At 31.2% G+C, this 23,148-nt stretch overlaps 1 protein-coding gene across 1 annotated transcript in view; it reads left to right on the top strand.

Annotated features, from left to right (window-relative positions):
* Window positions 1-23,148, top strand: part of CarT (Carcinine transporter) — a 1,715,434-nt gene that overhangs the window by 1,458,819 nt on the left and 233,467 nt on the right. The window contains exon 9 of the mRNA XM_089592391.1: window positions 3,398-3,579. Within this exon, the coding sequence (XP_089448517.1) occupies window positions 3,398-3,579 (182 nt within the window). The remainder of the gene's footprint in view (window positions 1-3,397; window positions 3,580-23,148) is intronic.

Raw genomic sequence — 23,148 nt, 5'->3', positions numbered from 1 at the left:
GAACTAGCCAGTAAGCAGTTGTCTGTCTTTTTTGTGTACTGTAAATTTAGTAAGACTAAATGCCTACTATACGTAGCCAATATTACGATATCGGTAGAATAAATTAACGTATTTCACACGCAAACTTTAACTATACAGCACTGGAAACTGACCTGCCTTTCAAAACCTTTGTTTAATAAAATAGATGACAAAAATGACATATTTCTTATGCATTTTCTTCTATACACAGATATCTAAGTCGAAGCTTTCTCTGTCTTTAAAACCTATCTAATATTGCGATCCTGATACTGCATATGAAAAACACATAAAAATAACATAAATGTTTCGTAAGTTCTAGAAAATTTGAAGTAAATAAAGTAGTTATGTTCTGTTAGAAAGAACGAGTAGCCGCATTTTCCTGTAGAAATAAATCAATTACATATAATTCAATTACTTGATTCAAATGTAATGTTTTTCTTTAACAACAAATTATATACTTTCAAATTTTTTTTCCCTAATAATAAAGAACCATATAGATATTAAATTATTCATGTTCAGAACATCGTCATCCAGAAAAGTCCAAAAATGTCTCCATTTTAGTTCAAAGAACACTTAACAAAGAGTGGTTTTTGTTTTGGTACAAAAAATGTGACAACTAGAATCATAATAATTACTATTTTGCAGAAAAGGAACTACAACAAAGTTGTGTGTGTTAATGTTTCCATTCTGAAAAAAAGAGTATATATTTATAATAGGTTATGTTCCCATTAAAATTAACAAAATTTATTGGAGTTCGATAATATTTTTAAAATCTAAAGTTAAAGGAAGTGGAACTGATTATAACTTACTTATGATTTTGTTTTGTTTCCAACAAATGTACAGTAAATCAAGGCATTTTCATCACACTATAGAAAAAGAAAACGATAAGAAACACGATCATTAATCTTTAGCAGTTAACGAAACGAAACGAAATCATTTAAATAATGTGTGTTTTCTAAAAAAAAGTATACACTTTTACTATCCACTATGTGTAATCGCCTATGCTGCCACTCTCGTGGCTATCTGTGGAAATTACTCATTGTGTGTAAACAAAGGAATGTCGTATTGCATAAGAAGGAGCAAAATCATTTAAACAAAACTAATTATTGTATGTGTATATAAGAGTAATTAAATTAATACTACAATAAACGAAATCGTATCTTCATTAAAAAAAGTATAATTTTGCTTGATCGTATCTTGTTATTACCATAAAATTATAATTTTCTTCCTTTGTTAAAGGTTGTACGCTTTCAAGTCCGAGCGGAATAGAATGAGTATTACCTTAATAATGTAAGGAATGTCAGGAAATGACTTTTTACATGTGTATACGTACCTTTTTTACATTATTATTGTAATTTATATCGTATTTGGCGTGGTACTAAAATCATACAACATTTAAAAAAGAAAGAAGTTTTATTTTTACCTTGATTATAAGATACAATTGAGAAAAATTTATATTTTTTCTTAATCAAACATACAACTCTTTTTATAGTTATATCAACTTAATTTCTCTTACGTACAAACACAATAAATAATCACACTTTACTGATTTTGCTTCCATCTCTGTAATACGGCTAGGCTTTGTTTATATACATCAAGTCGTTTGAGCAGGTAGTCACGAGGGTGGCAGTACATACGGTTACACTTTGCGGATATCATGTCTTCCATCCAAATAACAAAGTTAAAATATATTTAGTTTTGTTTCCGTTATCAAAAATCGAAAAGAACCAAACTAATCGCATTTATTAAGTTCATCCATTTCGTTTTTAAAAAACTTAATAAAACTTAAGAGATTTTTGTTTCAGTACAAAAAAATCAAAATGACAAGTCACAAAACTATTATTCTTGGAGAGGTAACGAAACTTAACCAAACTAATGTCTTATTAGAATCCTGTAAAAAAAATTTATAAACCAATTCTCAGGTAGTGGCAGATGTTCAACAAAATGCTTACTAAGTCTTTGATATAAGGTGTAATTGATATAAAATTGAGTTCTAAGCTTTTTTTATCCATTGTAGTATGTGCCCATAATTTGTAGTCTGTGCATTTCTGAAAGCAGCTTTTTAAATAAGTATAAGAAGTTATTAATTTGTTATTTTATGGTTGTTATTTAACCGTATACATGGAAGTCAAAAAGTTAAATACCCTTGTAGTATCCTTGATTAATATCTTCAAACACATGTATAAAAGAGCTTAGGTAATTATAGCAGCGTGTAAGTAAGAAAATGTAAGGGGAACCGTACTCTTTTCAAGTGAGTGGACGGTGATATAGTGGGCCTGCATAAAAAGTCTCTTTTCCCCAGGTGTAGAAAAAGGGTACCTCCTCCTCGTAAGCGTACCGTGACACAAAGACCGTAGTGCAGGAGTTAGGAATTTGTTGTGATGAGCTACTGTGTTGCAATAACTACTCGCGGTGCCATTGACTAGGGCCAACCAGTGCCTACCATCTCAGAGCCACAAATCATCGACCATCGCTCACGTACATGTGTACTATAAGTTTTTTCTAATTATGTTTGCACCTCTTGTCTTCTATAACTTAATTTTCATGAGTTTGTTTTTGTTACAAGGATTTTAAAAAAATTTCATTTTCTTCAAATTTGTTATTTTTTCTTTTTAAAAACAAATTTGTAATATTCAATTGCTATTTTAAATAAAATCACTTGGTCCCTTGACCTGCTGAGTGACTAAAATTTCCCGTCCTTTATACATCTTTTTTCACTAAGCTTCATTTAGGCTTCTAATTGAGGCCCACAAAATTATGTGTTATTACTAGACATAAGTATTATGAGCCAAAAAATTAGTACTAATGCATATCATTAAAAAAACGTATTTTCAATTTTTTTATGTTTCACGTCCATCAGTCACATTTCATGCATATTTACACTAAAACAGTGTATTTAAGTGCTTGTGCTACATATCACTAGAAATATATAATGTACCAGAATATAAACATTTTTTTTTGTATACAAATTAAGTTTCGTTAGAAATAAGCTATATGAGGCAAATTCCGAAATATATTGAAAAATACATAGCTGACCTGAGGCTGTTTACCTTATGGTGGTTATCTCTATTTCACATTGTCTTAAGCTCTATATCTACAATACCATATAAAAAACGGTTAATAACTGTCTTCAATGGGTGGATATGACTCTTAAACTCACAGTAAAAATTTGTTGGTATACACAGATAGATGTGAGAAAAGGCAGTCATTACTTAAAGAAAGTTTGGAGAAAATGACATAAGAGTGCATGCACACCATTTATTTAAAATCATAAACTATAAAATATTTATGACTATGTAAAACTTATTTCACTATAAACAAGTAAATAAATCTTTGTATAGTAAGTTATAAACAACTTTTCACTTGCTACTTGTTTCAGATTCTGTTTTGTCTACTCTTGTACTTTTTCTCCTATCCAAATCAGCTATATCGGCTTCATTTCTCATAATATATCCTTTTGCTGGAGAGTTATATCCCACACGACTAAGGGGCATTGCTATTGGATTCTCCGCTTACATAAGTGGTCTTGGACTCGTGATCATTCCTTTCATAACATACCTTGTAAGTATATTTAACTTTAATTTACAGTTGCGTATACTAAACCACGATTCTTACTTATGAACTGTTTTCAATTTAATTTTTCTACTTATCAACAAATAGTTCAGTTAATGACACATAAAAAAAATTTCATTACATGCAAAAAACAACGACGTATACAAATTTTAGAAAAAGGCTATCTTTTGGCAAAACCAACAGTTGCAGAGAAAGAAATTTTTAGTAGAACCTTACTAATTAGCAGTATTAACCTTACAACAATATATAAAATACAGGTCAAATAATAAAGTTGATTTCAGTTTTTCATAAAATATAGACTTTTTAATTTATTTTATAAGCCGAATATGTAACAGAAAAAGAGAAGGACGAGACAAAGAAGAAATTTGCAGATTTGAAGCGTGAGATAACACTTATTAAAAAAATAAAACACTAATACGACACTTTTATTAAACAAGACTATATTTCAATTAAAGTATAACATTAAAGTTTGCAAAACGAGATTAACAATTCTTGATTCTATAATCGAAGTCCTCTTACACGGACACTTTACGATGGTACGTTACCTGTAAACAATTCAACGATAAAGTGTGAATATCACAGTAAACAGACGTTAACTGGTGGCCTGGCACTACACATTAACTTGAAATATGCAAGCATGCACACACACGTATACTCACGTATTCACGCGTATGATCGCTCTCTTCTTTGCTTATGAAATATCAAAATAATATTAAATATCTATGCTTTGTTCTATACACACATATATCTTCCTATAATATATAGTTAACTCAGTGGGGCATTCCACACAAACCCCCCACCGCCCCCCATTTTCCCCCCACTGCCCCCCCACCAACCCCCACAAAATAAGGTAAAAATCGGTTATTTTCTTGCTTATTTTGACATATTGTAGTTTTTCTCAAAACCCCCTACAGCCCCCCACCGACCCCCCACAGCCCCCCCACTGACCCCCCACACTTTTTGTCATGGCCCCCAACCGCCGCCCCACCGACCCCCCACACAATATATGAATAGTATAGAAGTATGGTATAAGTCTTTATTCAAGCCAAGGGTTCAACCAATATGGCTTCATGGGATAATAACAATGTATGTTTTAATATCTAATCAAATAGTTACAGATTACTGCACAATACTATAATCATCTAAACTTGAATACAATCAATTGTATTTCAATTTACTGGATCCCTTGGTTTCTTTGTAAGCATAAAGTTTTTGGTGGGCTGACTTTATTTATTAGCATTTTGTAACGTTGCATTTTGCCAGCCCTGTCAATGTGTTAAAGTCTATTACCACATTTCTACCAAATCACATGGAAATATTGTATAGTATTTTTTCTCAAAACATCCCACTTTCCCCCACCTACCCCGTATGGCCCTCCCACTGACCCCCGTGAATTTTTTCATGACCCCCCACTGCCTTCCCACACCACTTTTTTGGAACCTGACCGTGATCATACCGTCTTTACCTATCTTTGGACAAAACTGTCTTATTGCCATGATTAATTTCATCGTCAAGAAGAAATTAAAAGTCATAAATTGATTTATAGGGGGTTGTTGCGCAAAACATCATTATTTATACAACTAAGTACGTTTAATAAGCAATTTAAATGAAGTTAACAATATTTTAAAGCCAAATAATATATACACATATATTGGTGCGCATAATTATTATATTATCATCACTTATATAGTCCTTTATGACACAATTCTTCTTTTTACGTACATAAAGTTAAGTTAAATTTAGAGTATCATTAATATAAACAATGAAAGTTTCGTATCACTTTATGAGTCATCTTATATAGCCTTATGAAACCACGAAGACTTACGTTCATTTTTATTTTGTTTTAAATTAATGCTGAAATTGGTACAAAAGATGAACACAATATACATTCATAATATGTATTATAAACTAATACATTTTACCTATACATAAAAAATAATACTTAAATCATGTTATGAATATTAGATACATGGTTATATTCGAAAATTTCTTTCCAAACTATATTTTCAATCTCTAAACTGTTTTCTCTATCGACTTGAACAAAAATTCCATTTTTATTTTTGCATCTTGATAAAGCCACGTATAATTGATTATGAGAAAATAGAGGTTTTTTTAAGTATAATCCCACATCATCAAAACTTTGACCTTGAGACTTATTTATAGTCATAGCAAATGCTACAATTATTGAGAATTGTTTTCTATATAAAATAAAAGGTAATGATGAAGTATTTCCAGTATTTATTGTAATTTTTGGAATAAAAACTTTATTACTAATTACTTCTTCTGTTACTATTTTGCCCTATACGTTATACTTTAGTAATTTAGTAAGTCGCAATCTTGTACCGTTACATAATCCGTCTGATATACTCAAATTTCGAGATAACATTACTATTGTACCTATTTTAAATTTAAGTTCATAAGGTGGCAAGCCTTCACGAATGTTGTTCAACATTTCTACGGAAAAATTTATATAAATATTATCATCTGATTTATCAACACCTTTACATGTTGCAGTATCGATGCTGTAATAAGTTTAAGTTTCCCCATTTAATTTACTTAAAATCTCATTGTTTAAAAAAAAAGTATATTCATTATGTAAAGTTAGTATCACGTTATTGTCAAAACAGTTGCTGTAATTACCAAATATTTTGGTACAGACATCATCTGTTATACAGAATTTATAAATGTTAAATGTTTTTATGTCCCCTTCTCCAATTCTTCACAATGATTTTGAAAATTCGTTATTACTAGAACGGATGTTATTTTGTTATCTTAAAATTTTAAAGAAGTTCCATAAAAATGATGATTTAATAGTTTCTTCTATTACTATAGTTTTAATACCGTTTTTATAACTGGAAGAAGGATGTGTCAAAAATCTTTTCCTAATACTATTAATTCATCACCAAAGAAAAGTTTTGTATTACACAAGTCTCTCAACGTTCTATCAACGGTTTCTAGAGCTTTTTTTGGAATCATAGAAGCCTTGTCCCATATTATTAAATCAACTTTCCTTAATTTTTTTTTTTCAGTTTTAAATTCTAAAAATGCACTTTTAATATTATCTAAGTCTAGAGGTAAACGAGAAGTTCTATGACTGATCATACCTTTTCGTAGTTAGACAGATGCAATTCCTGTCCAAGCCATTAACAAAATATTTTTACCTTTAGAAATAAAGTAATAAATGAGTGTCTTATATAAGTAGGTTTTTCTGGATCCATTAGGACCATCTATATATATACTTTTTCATCTTGTTCACAAAAAGTTTTAAAATTTTTTCTTTGATTTTTATTTAAATTTGTGTACATTATATCAAAAATTTTTTTACTGAAAGATATTTCCTCAATATTGCAAATATATATATAGTTGCTAATGGTTGGTGTCGGTAAACTAAAAGACTCACATGATGTACCTTCCTATACCAAAATTTGATTTGATGCAATATTTTTTAGTGTCACTTTCCTTTTTTTCCAAATTTTAAGTTTATTGTCAAAAATGTAATGTTCTGGAATGTTAACATATTTTAGCGATTTTGCAAAATCATCTACTTTATTTAATTCGAACCAAGCTGTAAGGGGCGTTTAATAATTTTTTATTACATTTTTTATATTATTTCCTTTAGATATGACTTTTTGTTTATTTTTAAGATAAACAGCTAGACTTACAACTGTATGACTTTTACTACAAATTGGATACTCTTAAAGTCTCCAAGCTGCTTCCATTGGACTTACATATCTAGCATCTACGAAACTACTAATTGTACTTTATATTGATACTGCTTTGTATTGATGCACAATATTCGAAAGTTGGGGGGTTTGCGCGCAGTGCACGCAGGGGTAAGTGAGCCCCCCTAGTATATATATATACTAGATATATATATATATATATATATATATATATATATATATATATATATATATATATATATATATATATACTAGATGGACTCTACCCCCTGCGCTTTCCGCACGCCAACCCCCCCTTTAATTGTGTTATAAATGTAATTATTTCCATATAAGGTTTATACTTATATTTTTCAAAGTCTAAAAAAATGATAAAATTAGATGTTAGTATGAAAATAATATGTTGAAGTACATCTAACAGAATCCGGAAAACTATGGCATTTTTTATAAATACTCGAGAATAAATTTTCTACGCTAAGTAATGATTACTGGTCTGCTTTTAAGAAAATATAAAGAACAAGCTGCTAATTTTAAATAGAAGTGGTAAAGTTTATATAGACACAGAGATGAACCCTTGAGTTTTTGTTGATGAGCTTTAGTATTTCTTCTAGTGGCTTTTTTTTTAAATAAGCTGTCTATCCTGCATGTGTCAATAGATACTTCTAAGCTCTTATAACTATAGTGCGATCTGCGCACTTTGTGCACTAACCCCCGTAATTGCAAATTAGATTTACAAAAGATAAAAAAAATCTGAATTATATGAATTGTTACTTAACATTTATACATGTAATTAATGTATATTGATCATAATTAATTACATGAATTTTTAACAATAACTTTTTATGTTCTCTGACCAATAACAGCTATTTCTATGGGATCAGTAGAACACGGTTTTTAAAACGATATAATTTTTAAAAAAGCATGTAACGTTATGCTGCCTTTCCAACTACAAACATTTTTCGCAATGTTTGTTATGTCTTAAAAATTTTTTTGGTAATATTAATAGGAACAAACACAAAAAATTGTTTATCGAAGATTGTAAACATAATCAAAATAAAGCTCATTTCCATTTAAACAAAATTTTTAATTCTGAAAATATGTCTTGTAAAGATTTCAGTTTACCAGAACTAACAGAAACAATAAAGAAAAAAATATCAATACTGACAATAATAAAAAAATATCTTGTAAACATAAATTCCATAAAATTTTTTTGCAACTCAGCCATGATCAACGTCGAATTTTTCAGGAAATAATAAAATTTGAAAAAAAAATTTTTATTGATGGTCCTGGTGCACTGGAAAATTTTTTTTATACAAAACATTAATTTATTATTTAATATCAATTAAAAAAAAAATTTTTTTAATTGCTTGGACAGGTATTGCTTCTATTCTACTTTCAAAGGGAATGACCACTTACAAAACTTTTAGACTTCTTTTAGACTTAAGCACTGTAGAAAGTGCATTCTTCCAGTTTAAGCCAGATAAACAAAAATTACGTAATGTAGAAGTAATTATTTGGAACGAAGCTTCTATGATACCGAAAAAAGCGTGAGAAATCGTTGATAGAACATCTAGTAGTAATAAACCTTTTGAAAAATTATAATACCTTAAGGTAGAGAATTTCGTCAAACTCTCCCAGTAGTAAAAAACGGAAGCAAAATTACTATTGTTCAAGAGATTATAAAATTTTCTAATTTTTGGCCTGTATTTATTATTTTTCATTTAAAAAATGATTTACGTTCAATTGATGAAAAATTTTTTTACTGCCACTGGATATAAAAGAAGGCAAAATTTACACTTTTATAATTCCTTAGACATGGAAAACAAATGATGTATGTTCTAAAATTTTGAATACTGATGATAATTCTTAAATAAGTAAAGCAACATTAACATCTTACAATGAATACGCTTATTTCTTAAACAAAAAAATTTTCAATAATATGGTAGGAACATTAGTAACGTACTATAGTATTAATAAAGCAACTCACAAAGAATTAGATGAATCAGACGATAATCTTTATATTAATTTTCCTACAGAATATTGAAATAGTATTAAAAAAGGTCTTTCTCCGCATAAATTAAATTTCGAAAACCAACGCTATTGTTTTGTTAATACAAAACTTAAACATATCTAAAGGACTTCGCAATAGTACAAGATTACGAATTACAAAACTATTTTAATACAACATTGAAACTGAAATAATCACAGGTGAAAAAAAAGGAAATAAAGTCTTTATTCCTAAAATATTACTACAAACAAATCATTATTTTTCGCTACCATTTATATTGTACGGAAAACCATTTCTATTTACCTTAGCTTTTTCTATGACTATCAATAAATCTCAATGTTAAAGTTTTGATTCCTTAAGGGTATACCTTAGAAAACCATTATTTTTTCATGGGCAATTATATGTTGCATTGTCTAGATGTAGAAACCCAAAAAAATTTTTTATCAAAATTGAATCTGAAAACAAATTTGAAATTAAAAATTTTCTTTAGAATGGAATCTAAGAGTAACAAAAAAACTATTTTACAGTTTATTACTATTTTTATATTTTTTTGCAAGTTTTATCTTTTATGAAAAAAGCAAATTTTAGTACCATCTAGAACCCAGATTTATGTAATCATAAACTATGTATTTTTTGTAATATGTGTTCAGATACATTATCATAAATGCAAAATTTCATCAGTGTGACAAATGTTACTTAAAATTTGCAAATCAAAAGTGTCTTTTATCGAACGAAAAAATTAACAAAAATAAAGTTATTGCATGTGATCTGTGTAGCATTATAATATAAGACAAGAAAAACTATTTGCGTCACACAAAGGAATGCTAAAACATTGAAAAAAATTTTAAGTGTATTAAATGCGAAAAAAGTCTTGAAAGAAATTATCACTTACAGAGACATTTTGAAAGTCATGAAAAAACGTTAAAAAAAATATTTGTCAAAATTTTGGAAAAGGTGATGTAAGAGCAGAGCATCTAAAAAGACATTTAAGAGAACGTTATAACAATAAACATCGTAAGTAAGATAATTGTATCAAATTTTTTTGTTATTGTCAAATAAAATTATATGTGAAAATTAGACAACTTGTAACAGTTATTATATAAGGCTTTCTGAATATATCTACATTATATATGGGGAAGCTAGGAGGGAACTGGGGGGAGTCGGGCGGGGAGCTGAGGGATTGCTAGGGGGCAGTGGGGGGGGAGCAAAACCTTGCTCTCACTCTTACGACTATATAATGTAGGAAGATATATATATCTATCAGACTTACGGAACGCTAACACAGATGCATTACCTAAAAAACCAGTCATTAGTCACATACTTTAACTTACTAACACAGACAAAGAGCCAAAATAGTTGCCAAGTACAACATTAAAAGAAACCCAATATACGGCATGCAAAAAGGCAGGTGAAAACATCAGAGCTTGCTACAAACTAGCCTTATTAGCATGAGCTTCTAGAAGACAAAGCGTCAACAGCAATAAAAATAAAGTTTTTGCACCCAGCTCATTTTTTTTTTTACATTACTGAGCAAGACTAGGCAGTCTCTTCCGTTAAAAAAGGGCAAACTGAGGAGAACTTGCCAACTATCTATCAGGAAACTAATAAAAGTGCACAGCCAGAGCCTCATAATGGTGGAAAAATCTTGTTTAATACCCTACTTTTATGCAAAGCATCTATTTAAGTAGAATACGAAGACAGTAATGCACAGAATATTAAAAATAATAAGAGCTTGACCACCCAAATAACGCGAAGAAAGAGATCTATATGAAAAAAGACAAAAATGTCTAATTCACTGACAGCCTTCGTCAACTTTTAAATGGTGAAGGACAAAATATCTATACAACAAACAAATAACCTTGCTTGGAAAAATAAGCAGTCGGTACCATTAAATAAATTAAATACAATACCTATTCTAACATAATTTTACGCATAAGAAGTTTTGACAGAGATTGCATAACGAACATAACAACAGTACAAAATATGGCACTCATTTACTTAAACGAAATTTTAATAGAAAAATATATTAACAGTCAGAGCTAGGATCACCAAATTAAGAATTATCGAGTTCCAAAAATATTACAGATGTTACAAAAACGTATTACTTAAACTAAAGTAATTATAAGTTTGAAAATACCACAACATTCATTGCCACAGGAGAGATATAACATTGTTAAGGAAGTACGGAGCTTCAATATAGAAGGACACAGAATAGTAAGGAAATTTTACAATAAACTAAAGCACAAATATGTTTGAGAACATCAGAAAGAAGGCATCTAATCGTACATACAAAAATGCCTTGAATGCTAATTAAAAAAAACTAGTGCATGTACTAACTAAAAAAAATTTATTATTTCGGACACACCTATAAAACCTATTGTCAAACTTGCTATAGACATAATTGATCCAGTACTAGCAACTTAGCAAAATAATAAATGTATTTGAACAATGCAGCGCATGATTTGAAAATATGCTATAGCCGTATCATTAAAAGATCAAACTGCTATATCCATAGCAGAAGATTTTTTCAAAAAATTCATCTGTTTGTAACGTTGCATTTTCAGCCGCAAATTTACGTTGTCACGTCAACGCAAAGCCGTCCCAATAGAACACACTAAAATTACCTCCGATCGTATCCAGCACCTAAAACAATAAGACTCTGCCACTTAATACCCCTCCAAATGCCTTGGCTTGGCTCAGCTCTGCTCTCCCGATGTAGACTCTTTACCTAGAGTGGGCCCTGCCGTGGACTGTCCGTCGGGAGGTAGACAGTTCCCGAGGGAAATGACTAGGAAATACCTTACGTACTACACAAATAAATAGACTTAACACAAATTTGCATCTTTAGCATTGATTTATTTTATTTACAAAAGATGGAATCAATGAGAACTGTCGCTACGCTAGTCACTAAGCCACCTCTCACAACTAGACTTGCATACCTTTCCATCTACACCTTTTTCCCGCATTACATCCTTCGCTTACTACTAACGACTCACTCACCCACATTTGAAGGCCTGCTCACGCCCACCCACACGTACACACCTTCCTCCCGGATCCTGAACTTTACACTCTTTGAGTCCAACGGAAAATCAGCCCCAAAACACCGAATATCCGGCTCTCCAACAAGAATTCTCGCAATCGTACCGTAGCACTTCTACCCGCGAGTCACCCCGGGGTTGTCCTGGCGTCGAGAGCACCCTATACCTGATGAATTGCGCCCTGGGGCCAGACAGGTGGCCGCATGCCAACTGTCAAGTCCCGCTTCAAGTACACATACGATGGGCTTGCCTTATGACTTCTGTTTCCTCCCCACACACGATTGGCCCCTCACTTTAAAGGCTGCTCTTGACTGGTCCAGGTCCCCTCGGGACGCCCATGGGCGTGGTAATCAGGTACGTCGGGCTCCTATCCTGGAACCAGGGTCGTCACCTCGGGTGGTCTGGATCACTGGTCTCCTTACCTCTCTCTCTCTCTCCCTTTAACGCACGTGTATCCACTTTCCATTACCCGCACATCATCCCCTTCCACTTCCCTGACATGCTTTCTGTACACGCCCGCACTCTACTGTCCTTACATCATTCCTTCCTGCTTCCCAGTCACTCTTCTCGTGCCCATTTGCACTCTAGTTTTCGCCCTTAGATTTCTTCCTTGCCGCACCCTCTCGGGTACTACTCTCCACCACTCACTTACCGTCAGCCCAGGTAACTCCTACCTCAAGCTGCGATATCTTCCCCTTTTCTTGGATTGACAGCCGTAGGGGCGGGATTAAGCGAAGAAGTCCTCGGCAAGAGTCGATTGGTTGGCTTTTTGACCTTGAAAATGAACTTGCTCTGTGTCTCACGAAAAAGAGATACGCGCAAACTCGGCTCTCCCCGTTCCCTTTTACCTTTCACCCGTCTCACTCACACTTCTTTCAGAGTCTGAAATCGCTTTTCATTGGCTCTAGTCTCCGAGCTCTCTCATGTCTCATCATTTCCCACTGCCCAAACACACACACTCATTCTAATTCTTGACACATTGTCTGTTAGAAACCGTCGAAGGCGCACATTGACATTAACATACACGCATGTCACTTATTGTCCTTATCCTTATTACACGTTTCTTCAAAAAGTTCCCGTCACCTTTCTTGCTCGTGCTTCTCTTTGCTCGTCTCCTTGGCTATGTAAAAATGACCCCCTCATATGTTTCTACGGAGCTCCAACAGCTATACTAACGGACCAAGGCACTAACTTCTTAACTATAATAATTAAGGGATAGGCGAGTCAGTTCAAAGTCAAGCAATTTAAAACTACAGCGTTTTATTCCCAATCAAACGGTTCTCTTAAAAGATCACATCACACTCTTGCTATATACCTTTTAATATTAACTACAAAACAACAATAGTGTAATGAATGGGTCGAATTGGTGAAATTTTATTTTAATACAAATAAATACAAAAGCACACAACACACACCTTTTGAATTAGTTTTGAAGAAATCGCATGGCTACCTAGTAGTTAACCATTTAAAAAAAATGATTCATTACCCTTTCATGCACCAAACATGACAGATGTAGTCACTCAACTGAACACCTGGCATGATATCACTTGAGATTGACTGATAACGGCTAAAATCTGAGCCAAAGATATCTACTATTTAAAATAAAGTTATGAGTTATTTAAAATAGGAGACAATGTAAAGATCTTACAGTACCTCAAAAGTCATGACTTAAACAATAAGTATTCACAACTTTACTAAGGACTCGACACATGGAAAACCAAAGACATTAAAATAAATTGGTAAAGATCAACGAAGCACACTGCAACATAGGACACAGCAATGACTGACGCTTCTCATACATTTCTTGTGCCTCCTAAATTAATGTACAAATAAATAAGTAATAGTTGAGGAAAAAAAGCCACACACACACACACACACACGCATGCGCCAACTCCAGATAAAAATAACCTTTTTACTTTCTTAATACTGGTGTGTATTATCGTTACTGTTCTTGTTTGATGTGCTACAAAAGATTAAGCTAAAGCATTAACTAATGACATTAATCAAGGAAGACAATTAAAAAATTGCTTATCTTACACATGAAAAGAATTCTTTGGTTGATTGTCTTTGTTAAAATTGTTAAGCAAGCTACAGCAATTATTGTAAATGATTGTAGACAATATTTCACCAATCTTACAACATTCTTTCTAGTCAATGTAGGAGAATGCGACATTCTTAAATCAGTCTTACACTTAAGAGAGTTCACGTGTCACTTATTGAGTTACACGACTATACATCCACACGCATTATTTATTACGAAATAAAGCTTAAATAATAATACATTACGGCATGTTATTGCATGGATCAGTAATAAAAAATGGAAAAATGGAGTACCTCAGAGAAATAACACGAGACCAATGCAGCAGAATAGAACTGCACAGAACAATAGCACTAAATGATAACATAATGCAAGTTTAATATTAACACAATACGAATATCTTTTTGCAGAATTATCAGGCTTTGCAGGATGTAACGCCACCTGTCAAAGACAGGATTATAAGCAGATGCATACATGGAGTATGGAACGGTATTCGCACAGGGTTACGCCACTATCACTTTGGAAGAGCGTTACAATGCCATAAACTGAAACACTAATAAAATAAGAATAAAATGTGGAACATCATTTACCTTCACAGACCATCACTGTATCAACAGCGTTTGTAAATCCGCATTTTAAAATGTTATCCTAATTGACTTATGTGACCATTATTTCTACACCGATCTTTTTACAAAATACGTCACCAGGGTACTTTAAGGAAAAAATAAGTTCCAATCATGATATAAACTCAAATTAGACTACGTGTCGTATGCGCATAAGCAAATAAGTCCTGTAAACACATGCTCTCTTTCGCTTATTAAAACAGAGCACCCAAGAATTTTGTTTCTTGCCGACCCAAAAAAGCAGAACTTCTGAGCAGAAAAAAGCATGAATATTAACAACACAGATATACTTACATACGTTTATTCAAAACTAACCTTTATAGAAGAGCATTTCAAAAAACAAATGAAATAGTTATTCAGAGACGTTCTATTAAAACAATGCAAATTAGAAATTGATACAATCAGGAACGACTTTAATGTTACCACTGTTTCACTTAAAAAATTTTTCCTATCATCGAATATCAGGCCCAGGTTATACAAGCTTTTTGGCTGAGGAAGTAGCACATACTAGTGAAAATATATAAGTTATAGTACGCACAAAAAAAAGCGACACATGTTACTAGGAACTACTAATTGTTTGGAATAAAAAACTTTTTTTTTTGGCGCCACGCACTCACATACTAAAAAAGTACGGCATTGAAACAGAATGCGATACAGTACTCCCTGAAACGTTTAATTTTTAATCTCGATGGTATAAAACTTCATCACGAGTTACAAGCAAAAGCTGGACATTAAACAAACTTGAAAGTACTCTTGTTCTCTTGACTTCGTATACATCAGTATGTATTCATATATTAAGATAAAAAAAGTAAAAAACTTTATTATGTCTTACTCCAAACCTTAGCAGTACGCATTTAGGTAGCAGAAAATATGATGGAAAAAACAAAACTTGCACAGCAATTTTCCCACTTACACATATCTGAGACGAAAACACTTTACGAATACTTGCTTAGAATACGTAAAACAATATGTGGCGAAAATTTATTTCTCTTGGCTCTGCCAGCGCCACTTACATAACAACAATAATAATTTTCAGAACCGCTTAATCACTTCTAGACAGAATTGATCACAAATACGCTCTACACAGCCTTTCCGGATACTCAATTCATATGTTGGGTGAAATCTGGAACTCACTCATAAATCTGCTACTGCATCTGACCCAATTACTGACCATCGACGAAGACTAAGGTAATGGCGGAGACGCCACTGCAACCAACCCACTAAGTTATCAATAAATTCTAGTGAAGCAACTCATAGAAAATATGTATATAAACTCTCTTCAGCCACTGCACCACAAAAAACTGACACACGCTTATACCCCTTAATGAGCAAATTCCAAATTTCATCTTTAGCTAGCCATACTGAGAACGCAAAAACACGAGTTAAGAAACCTTTTTTTAGGATGGAACAAGAAATAGATAACCTTTAATCTTTATCTAAAAATGCCATTTTATTAACTATAAAATTTACTTTAATTATGCATTAATTTGAAAAAAACAACATAAAAATAAATTAATATAAAATTTATCTTATAGAAAAGACCGTGTATTACAGTTATGTATTAGAGGTGGTAGAATAGCATTATGCAAATACGCAAAAATGACACCAACATCCTAGGCTTACACAAAACTGGCAAAAGCTAATTCTTATAGCACATTTGTAATAAAGTTAAGTCAAACAGTTTTGAAATCTACTTGAATATTTTACGCTGTAACTGATATCTAGTCTTGTTCTTGAGCTTCCTCTCCAATTCAGCTAAAAATTTTTTTCCAGTTTCTACATTGAAAAAGAAGAGATACGTGTCCGGGAAATTTTTTTTTCTAGCCAATTTTTGATTTAATAAGTAAAAACAAAATTTATAATAGTGGTTGGAAGCTTATTTTAAACAATGTATAGTTTGATCAAACCATCTAAATCCTCAAGAGCTACTAAATTTTTAGCACAGGCACTATTGTAGCTAAAAAGTTAAGCCTTAGGAAACAGAATTAAAGAAAAAAATCATCAACAAATTAATTCTGTTATTGACAATTAAACTGTTTTCATCAAATTTTATTATGTGCCCCCAACATAAATTATTTTTTACAAATAACATAGTATTTGGCGTCAAATTTTACGTAAAAATTATGTTTTAAAATTATGGAGACTTTTTAAGTGTTATTATTTAAATATTGATTCATGTCTTGCGTAAGGGTAAAAAAAATTATTTTTTGTGTATAAAATTATATCTGTACCTTGTATCAAAAAAGTAGATAATTAAAAGATCTACAACTTTTGGATGTACCATTAATCAGTATAACCTCAAAATTTTGTATTATCATGCAAAAAAGCGAGAAATCACCATTCTGTCATTAATTAAGTATAAATTTTCATTAAAATTAAATCATTAGTAATTTAATTTCCAATTTTATCTCCGAAATAATAAAAACCAATTTTTCATGAAAAAAAAAAAAAAAAAATTACGAAGCACTAGACGAGAAAATAATAATAACAATGATCGACGTAACTTTAAAACGTAAGCTTTTTTATGTTTTCTAAATTTTTTCATTGCTACTTTGTTTTTTATTGTTTGATTAATTGTCTACTTTTATGCAAAAAAAAGATTATCTATCTCCAAAGTGTTACCCACGCTACTCACGTGTATTCCCTGTACTACAAGTTCGTTGGCTTGTGGATTAGCTGTGCGCTTATTCAAGTCCGTTACCAAGACATATTCTTACTCGTAATTTAAAAGTAAAATAATTCTTACTTTGTAACAATGCCACAGAAAGAGGCACGTGAAATGCAAAACACTAGTTATCGATCAGACTGATGTTTGAATCCTTTTAATCTCAAACATCCAACAACAAACATTCCTGATTAACAACAAAAAATTTGTTCTTCTTGTCGCTTGAAGTCATCAAAGTTGGAAAAAGAAGATACAAAAAAGAGTAAAAATAAATTATCAGAATTGGTACAAACAATATTTTGATAAGTATATTGAGTTCAGACATACCTAACCTCTCGTACAATTTTAAGATGATGTTTAAGTCTGATTTCTTAAGCTTTTTTTTTAACGCTACGAAAGAAGGATTTTTTTCAGTGAAGAATCTGATGTAAAAGTTGGGAGCAGTGACAGTGCATCTGAATTTTCGGGAGATAATCAATCTCTGCAAAGTAAACAAGTGGATTTTTTTAACAAAGGATTAAGCCCCTTAGGACCTTTGCCCATCAAAAAACAAAAACTATCGTTGAAAAGGTATTTGAAAAAAAAATCGAAACAAACATTGCCCGTAACTGATAAAAAACCAAGTACAAGTAGCACTCCGGGAGTGCAGGCAGAAGTGAAAACTTGAACTTATGGCGCGTTGGGCACTTTTTTGGGTAAGCATTTTTAGGTGCGCTCGCGGTGAGATCCAGGCAACGGCGCTATGTGTGATCAAGCATGAACTGTGAGCGTGGAATTGCTGCGTAATACGCAGTGCGTATAGCATGCAGTGCTCTCGCATACCTATACACTCTTAGTACATATATAGGTATGTAATCTCGTCTGTTGCGAGAGCACAAACGAATGCTCATGCAAAGAGCGCGTATAGTATACGTACATCATAAGAATACACGCGGAGTATATCTGTGTCAAATCTCGTCTGTCGCGAGAACGGCTGAAAATGCTCACCCACAAAAGTGCCCAACGCGCCATAAGAAAGTTTCACTTCAAAAATTTTTAATTTGAGCCGAAATAATCCAAATAATCTTAAAGCAGATGACGATGAGTCCTCGATAATAAGGGCTTTGAAAAAAAGTTTTAGTACTTCGGTCAACCAAGTTTATAGAATTAAAATTTTGATTTTTTTTATCCTGGTCTTATACAAAAATTGAGGATGCATTTACTTCTTGAACTTGTCACATGATAGGCATAGCAAAAAATATTGTTTGAGATAAAGGATTAATTGAGAATAAAAGCCCACAACAACATCTATCTCTAGATGATAATGTTATCGATACAATTGTTAGCTTGTACCAGTCTGACGACTACACGTAACATATGCACGGAAAAAAAGATTACGTTTCGATAAAAAAAGACGGCAAATTAGGACCTATTAAAAAAAAAATAGTATTAAATAATTCAATTGTAGTGTATGAAATTCTTACTAGTACGTAGCCAACTATGATATGTAGTTTCTTAAAGTTTGCTTTCTTACAGCCAAAATATTGTGTTTTGGTATGATATGTAGTTTCTTAAAGTTTGCTTTCTTACAGCCAAAATATTGTGTTTTGGCAGGTGCTTTTTATACTTACTCTGTGTGTGTCTAATAAATAAAAATAAAAGTATTAGTTAGTGGTGCCAATTCTAAATCACTTACTTCTGGTTCTGAGCTGCCTTTGATTTATTATAAGGAGTGTTTGATTCGTATGGTATGCAAAAACAAAACAACTGATTGTTATTTGAATTGTTGTTAGAAGTGCGCAGGCGTGACAAATGTTATTGAGCAACTAGAGGAAATTTCTGAAGAAAAATGTATTGAAATGGTTACGTACAAACAATGAGTTACGGTTGAAAGATTCTCATTGCAGACCCTCATATCTCCAGTTGATGAACTTTTACGGAGATTAAGTAAAGATTTGCAAAAACTGTTGATTCATCCATTTTTTGTTAACAAACAGAGGGATTTCTTCAATGAGATGAAAAATTAACTAAGAGAAAACGAGTATATCGTAATTTCCGACTTCTCAGAAAAAAATGCTTTCATTATTAAAAATTTGGCTCAGGGCATACATTAGAACAACGGTCAGGCAACCGTATAGCCATTTTCAATTTATCTTAGGAATGACTAGGATGAATTAAACATTTCAAGTTTTGTCTTTATTTCTGAACCCCTACATCTGAACAATATTTACGTACAACAATTTCAAAAGCAATTGATTGAATTTATTAAAATCATGTTAATAAAATAATATACATGTCTGACGGTGCAAGTGGACAGAATAAAAATACAAAAAACTTCATTAATCTTACTTATCACTTTAAAGATTTTAAAGTAGCAGCAGAGTGGCATATTTTTCCCACTTCACATGGAAAAGGACCATGTGACATAGTAGGTGGGACTCTAAAATGACTAGCAGCCAAAGCAAGTCCTCAGAGAATTAACAATCTTATTCAAATGCCGTGAGAAATTTTTGATGACGAACTGCCAAATATTACTTGTCGTTATTCTACAAATGATAATTACGAAGAATAAAAAAAACTAGTGTTAGAGAAATTTTTGAGAGCGATAACGATTAAGACAACGCTAAAATATCATAGCATGGTTCCACTATCTTGTCAAGAATCAAAAGCGAGGCTGTTTTCTCTGTGACATAATTTTGTTATGAAACTGTAAAAAAAGTCTTACGTATACATAAAAGTTTTGTTATATCTATAAAAAAATAAATATTAAGCAATTATAATGATTACTTGCTCATTTATCACAAATTTTTATTGATTTAATCAAATAAATTCTTTAGTTGTTATTGCTTATCTCCATTTAACAAGTAAAAAATTACTTTTAACAAATGAAAAAATGGTGATTTCTCGCTTTTATGCATGACAATACAAAATTTTTAGGTTATACTGATTAATAGTACAGAAAAAGTTGCAGATCCTTCAACTATCTACAACTTTTATGTTTAACTTTTTTTGATACGAGCTAAAGATATCATTTTATACTCAAAAAACAGTTTTTTTACTATTACGTGCTACATGAATTGAAATTTAAACAATAACAATTAAAAAGTTCTCATATTTTAGAAACATGATTTAAACGTACAATTTAACGCAAAATACGATGAAAATAAAAAAAGGCTCGATTTGTTTGAGAAGCAATGGTTGAAAATTTATTTAAACAATTGAATTGTTGAAAACAATATTAATTTGTTGATAGTCTTTTTTTAAATTTTTTTTCTTTAAGTTAAGCTCTCTATTTACAAAAGTTCTATTGGTAAGAGTCTTGTAGCTCTCCAGTATTCGGAGCTATAGACTTTTCAAAATAAGTCTCCAACCACTATCATAAAATTTGTTATAACTTATAAAATCAAAAATAGGCGATAAAAAAAAACTTCTTTGACACGTTATTGGACATGTTATTACGCGACTTTTCAATGGTAATCAACATATATACCAAGATATGTATTAACACTACCTATGTGTTTTATTCTAAAATTATTTGTTAATACTTTTTTAGTTTTGTGAATTTGATTTTCACTTTTAATATATTTTAATTATTTATCCATAAAAATAATAATATAAATTGAATTATATCCATCATGTATATTATATCAACAATAATCATTCTCGCTTTTTTTGAAATTTACACTTTTTAAATATGTATCCAAACACTAATACCATGCTTTAAGGCTCTCTCTCAAACCATATACTTCCTTTTTTAATCTGCATACTCTGTCTGTTTTATCATTATAACCTTCTTGTTGTTTAACATACACTTGAGATTTTACATTTCTTTTTCAAAAAGCTGATTCCACATCCATTTGATTAATAATAAGATTATTTTGCAAACACTTAGCCACTCTAGTTTTTAAAATTAATGTTATTGCTACAGGTTAATATGTATCGTCAATTTTTTCTTTTTTAAAAAAACCTCTTCACAACTAATCTAGCTTTATATTTTTTGTCTGATTTCTTGGTATACACCCGTTTTAAATCGATAGTTTTCTTATAAAATGGTCTATCTACTCATTCATAAGTTTTATATTTGATAGTGCAATTTGTTTCCTTGCCAATAGCTTCTTTTTAGTTTACACATTCAGCATCGCTTATTGCTTCATTGTTATTTCGTAAGGTGTTCGCACGAACATAATTTACGTTATAAATAGTGACAAGTACTAAGGTCTATGCTGTTTGAATTGACTTTATTTGAAAAACGTCGTTTCGACTACTCCAAGGTAGTCCTTATCAAATCACTAAAAATTATTATGCAGCAATGGTAATATAAATATGAATATAAAGATGTACACAACAGAAAACGCACTAACAATGTATACAAGTTTTATACTTACAATATTAAACAATAATCGCAGAGTGTCGTCAATGTAAGATGTTTATTCTACTCAACTGCGATATAGTACTATATATAGGAATTCTTTTTAAAGTTAAGTGAGAACATGTGTGTGTAGTACTACAACAGTGGTAAACCTGGTGTAGTACAAAATCAGCGGTAATTTATGAAACTGCGTTTATTTTTACTTTTAAGAATCATGCTCATCATTTTTTCCTTGATATTGAGTTTGATTCTTAAAAGTAAAAATAAACTCAGTTTTATAAATTACCGCTGATTTTGTACTACACCAGGTTTACCACTGTTGTAGTACTACACACACATGTTCTCACTCAGCTTTAAAAAGAATTCTTATATAAAGTACTATATCGCAGTTGAGTAGAATAAACATCTTACATTGACGACACTCTGCTATTATTGTTTAATATTGTAAGAAAAGATAAAACTTATATACATTGTTAGTGCGTTTTCTGTTGTGGACATCTTTAATTTCATATTTATATTACCATTGCTGTATATTAATTTTTAGTGACTTGATAAGGACTACCTTGGAGTAGTCGAAATGTCGTTTTTTAAATGAAGTCAATTCGAACAGCATAGCCCTTAGTACTTGTCATTATTTATTGTATTATTAGCTGTTCTTGGAATCAAATAATATCATAATTTACGTAAATACATGCTGCATAATTATCAGGCTCATTTCTTTCTGTTTCTTAACAAGTTCTACGAGATATTTTTATTGTAGTACTATTTTTATTTGTAGTTTTACTACTATTTGAAGTTTTAATAATTTTATCAAAAACCGAATTATTGTCGCTACTATCATTATTATCATTTTCTTGACTGTTAAAATTCCCATTTTTTTAACATTAATACCTACTGATTTAATATTCTTCTCTACAATATGAACATATATAGCAATTTCAATTTTATTATTAATGAATACTCTAGAACCAACAATTCCATACCCAACTTATGCTTCTAACTCTGCCTTCTTATCTCATTTATTATTTTGTTCAACCTTTGGCACTCTTACAACTATTTTTCTTTCATACAGCTTTATATTAATTATTTAAGTTTGGCTTAACTTTCATTATAATTTTATATGAAGTCTTCCTTTTAAAAGTATTTGCTTAGGTTCT

Source organism: Copidosoma floridanum, unplaced genomic scaffold, assembly GCF_036245765.1.
Source record: "Copidosoma floridanum isolate Cflo_tuat_1 unplaced genomic scaffold, Cflo_Japanese_pri ptg000016l, whole genome shotgun sequence".
NCBI lineage: Eukaryota > Metazoa > Arthropoda > Insecta > Hymenoptera > Encyrtidae > Copidosoma > Copidosoma floridanum.
The sequence above is the reverse complement of the archived record's forward strand: the minus strand, read 5'-3'. Positions and strand labels throughout refer to the sequence as shown.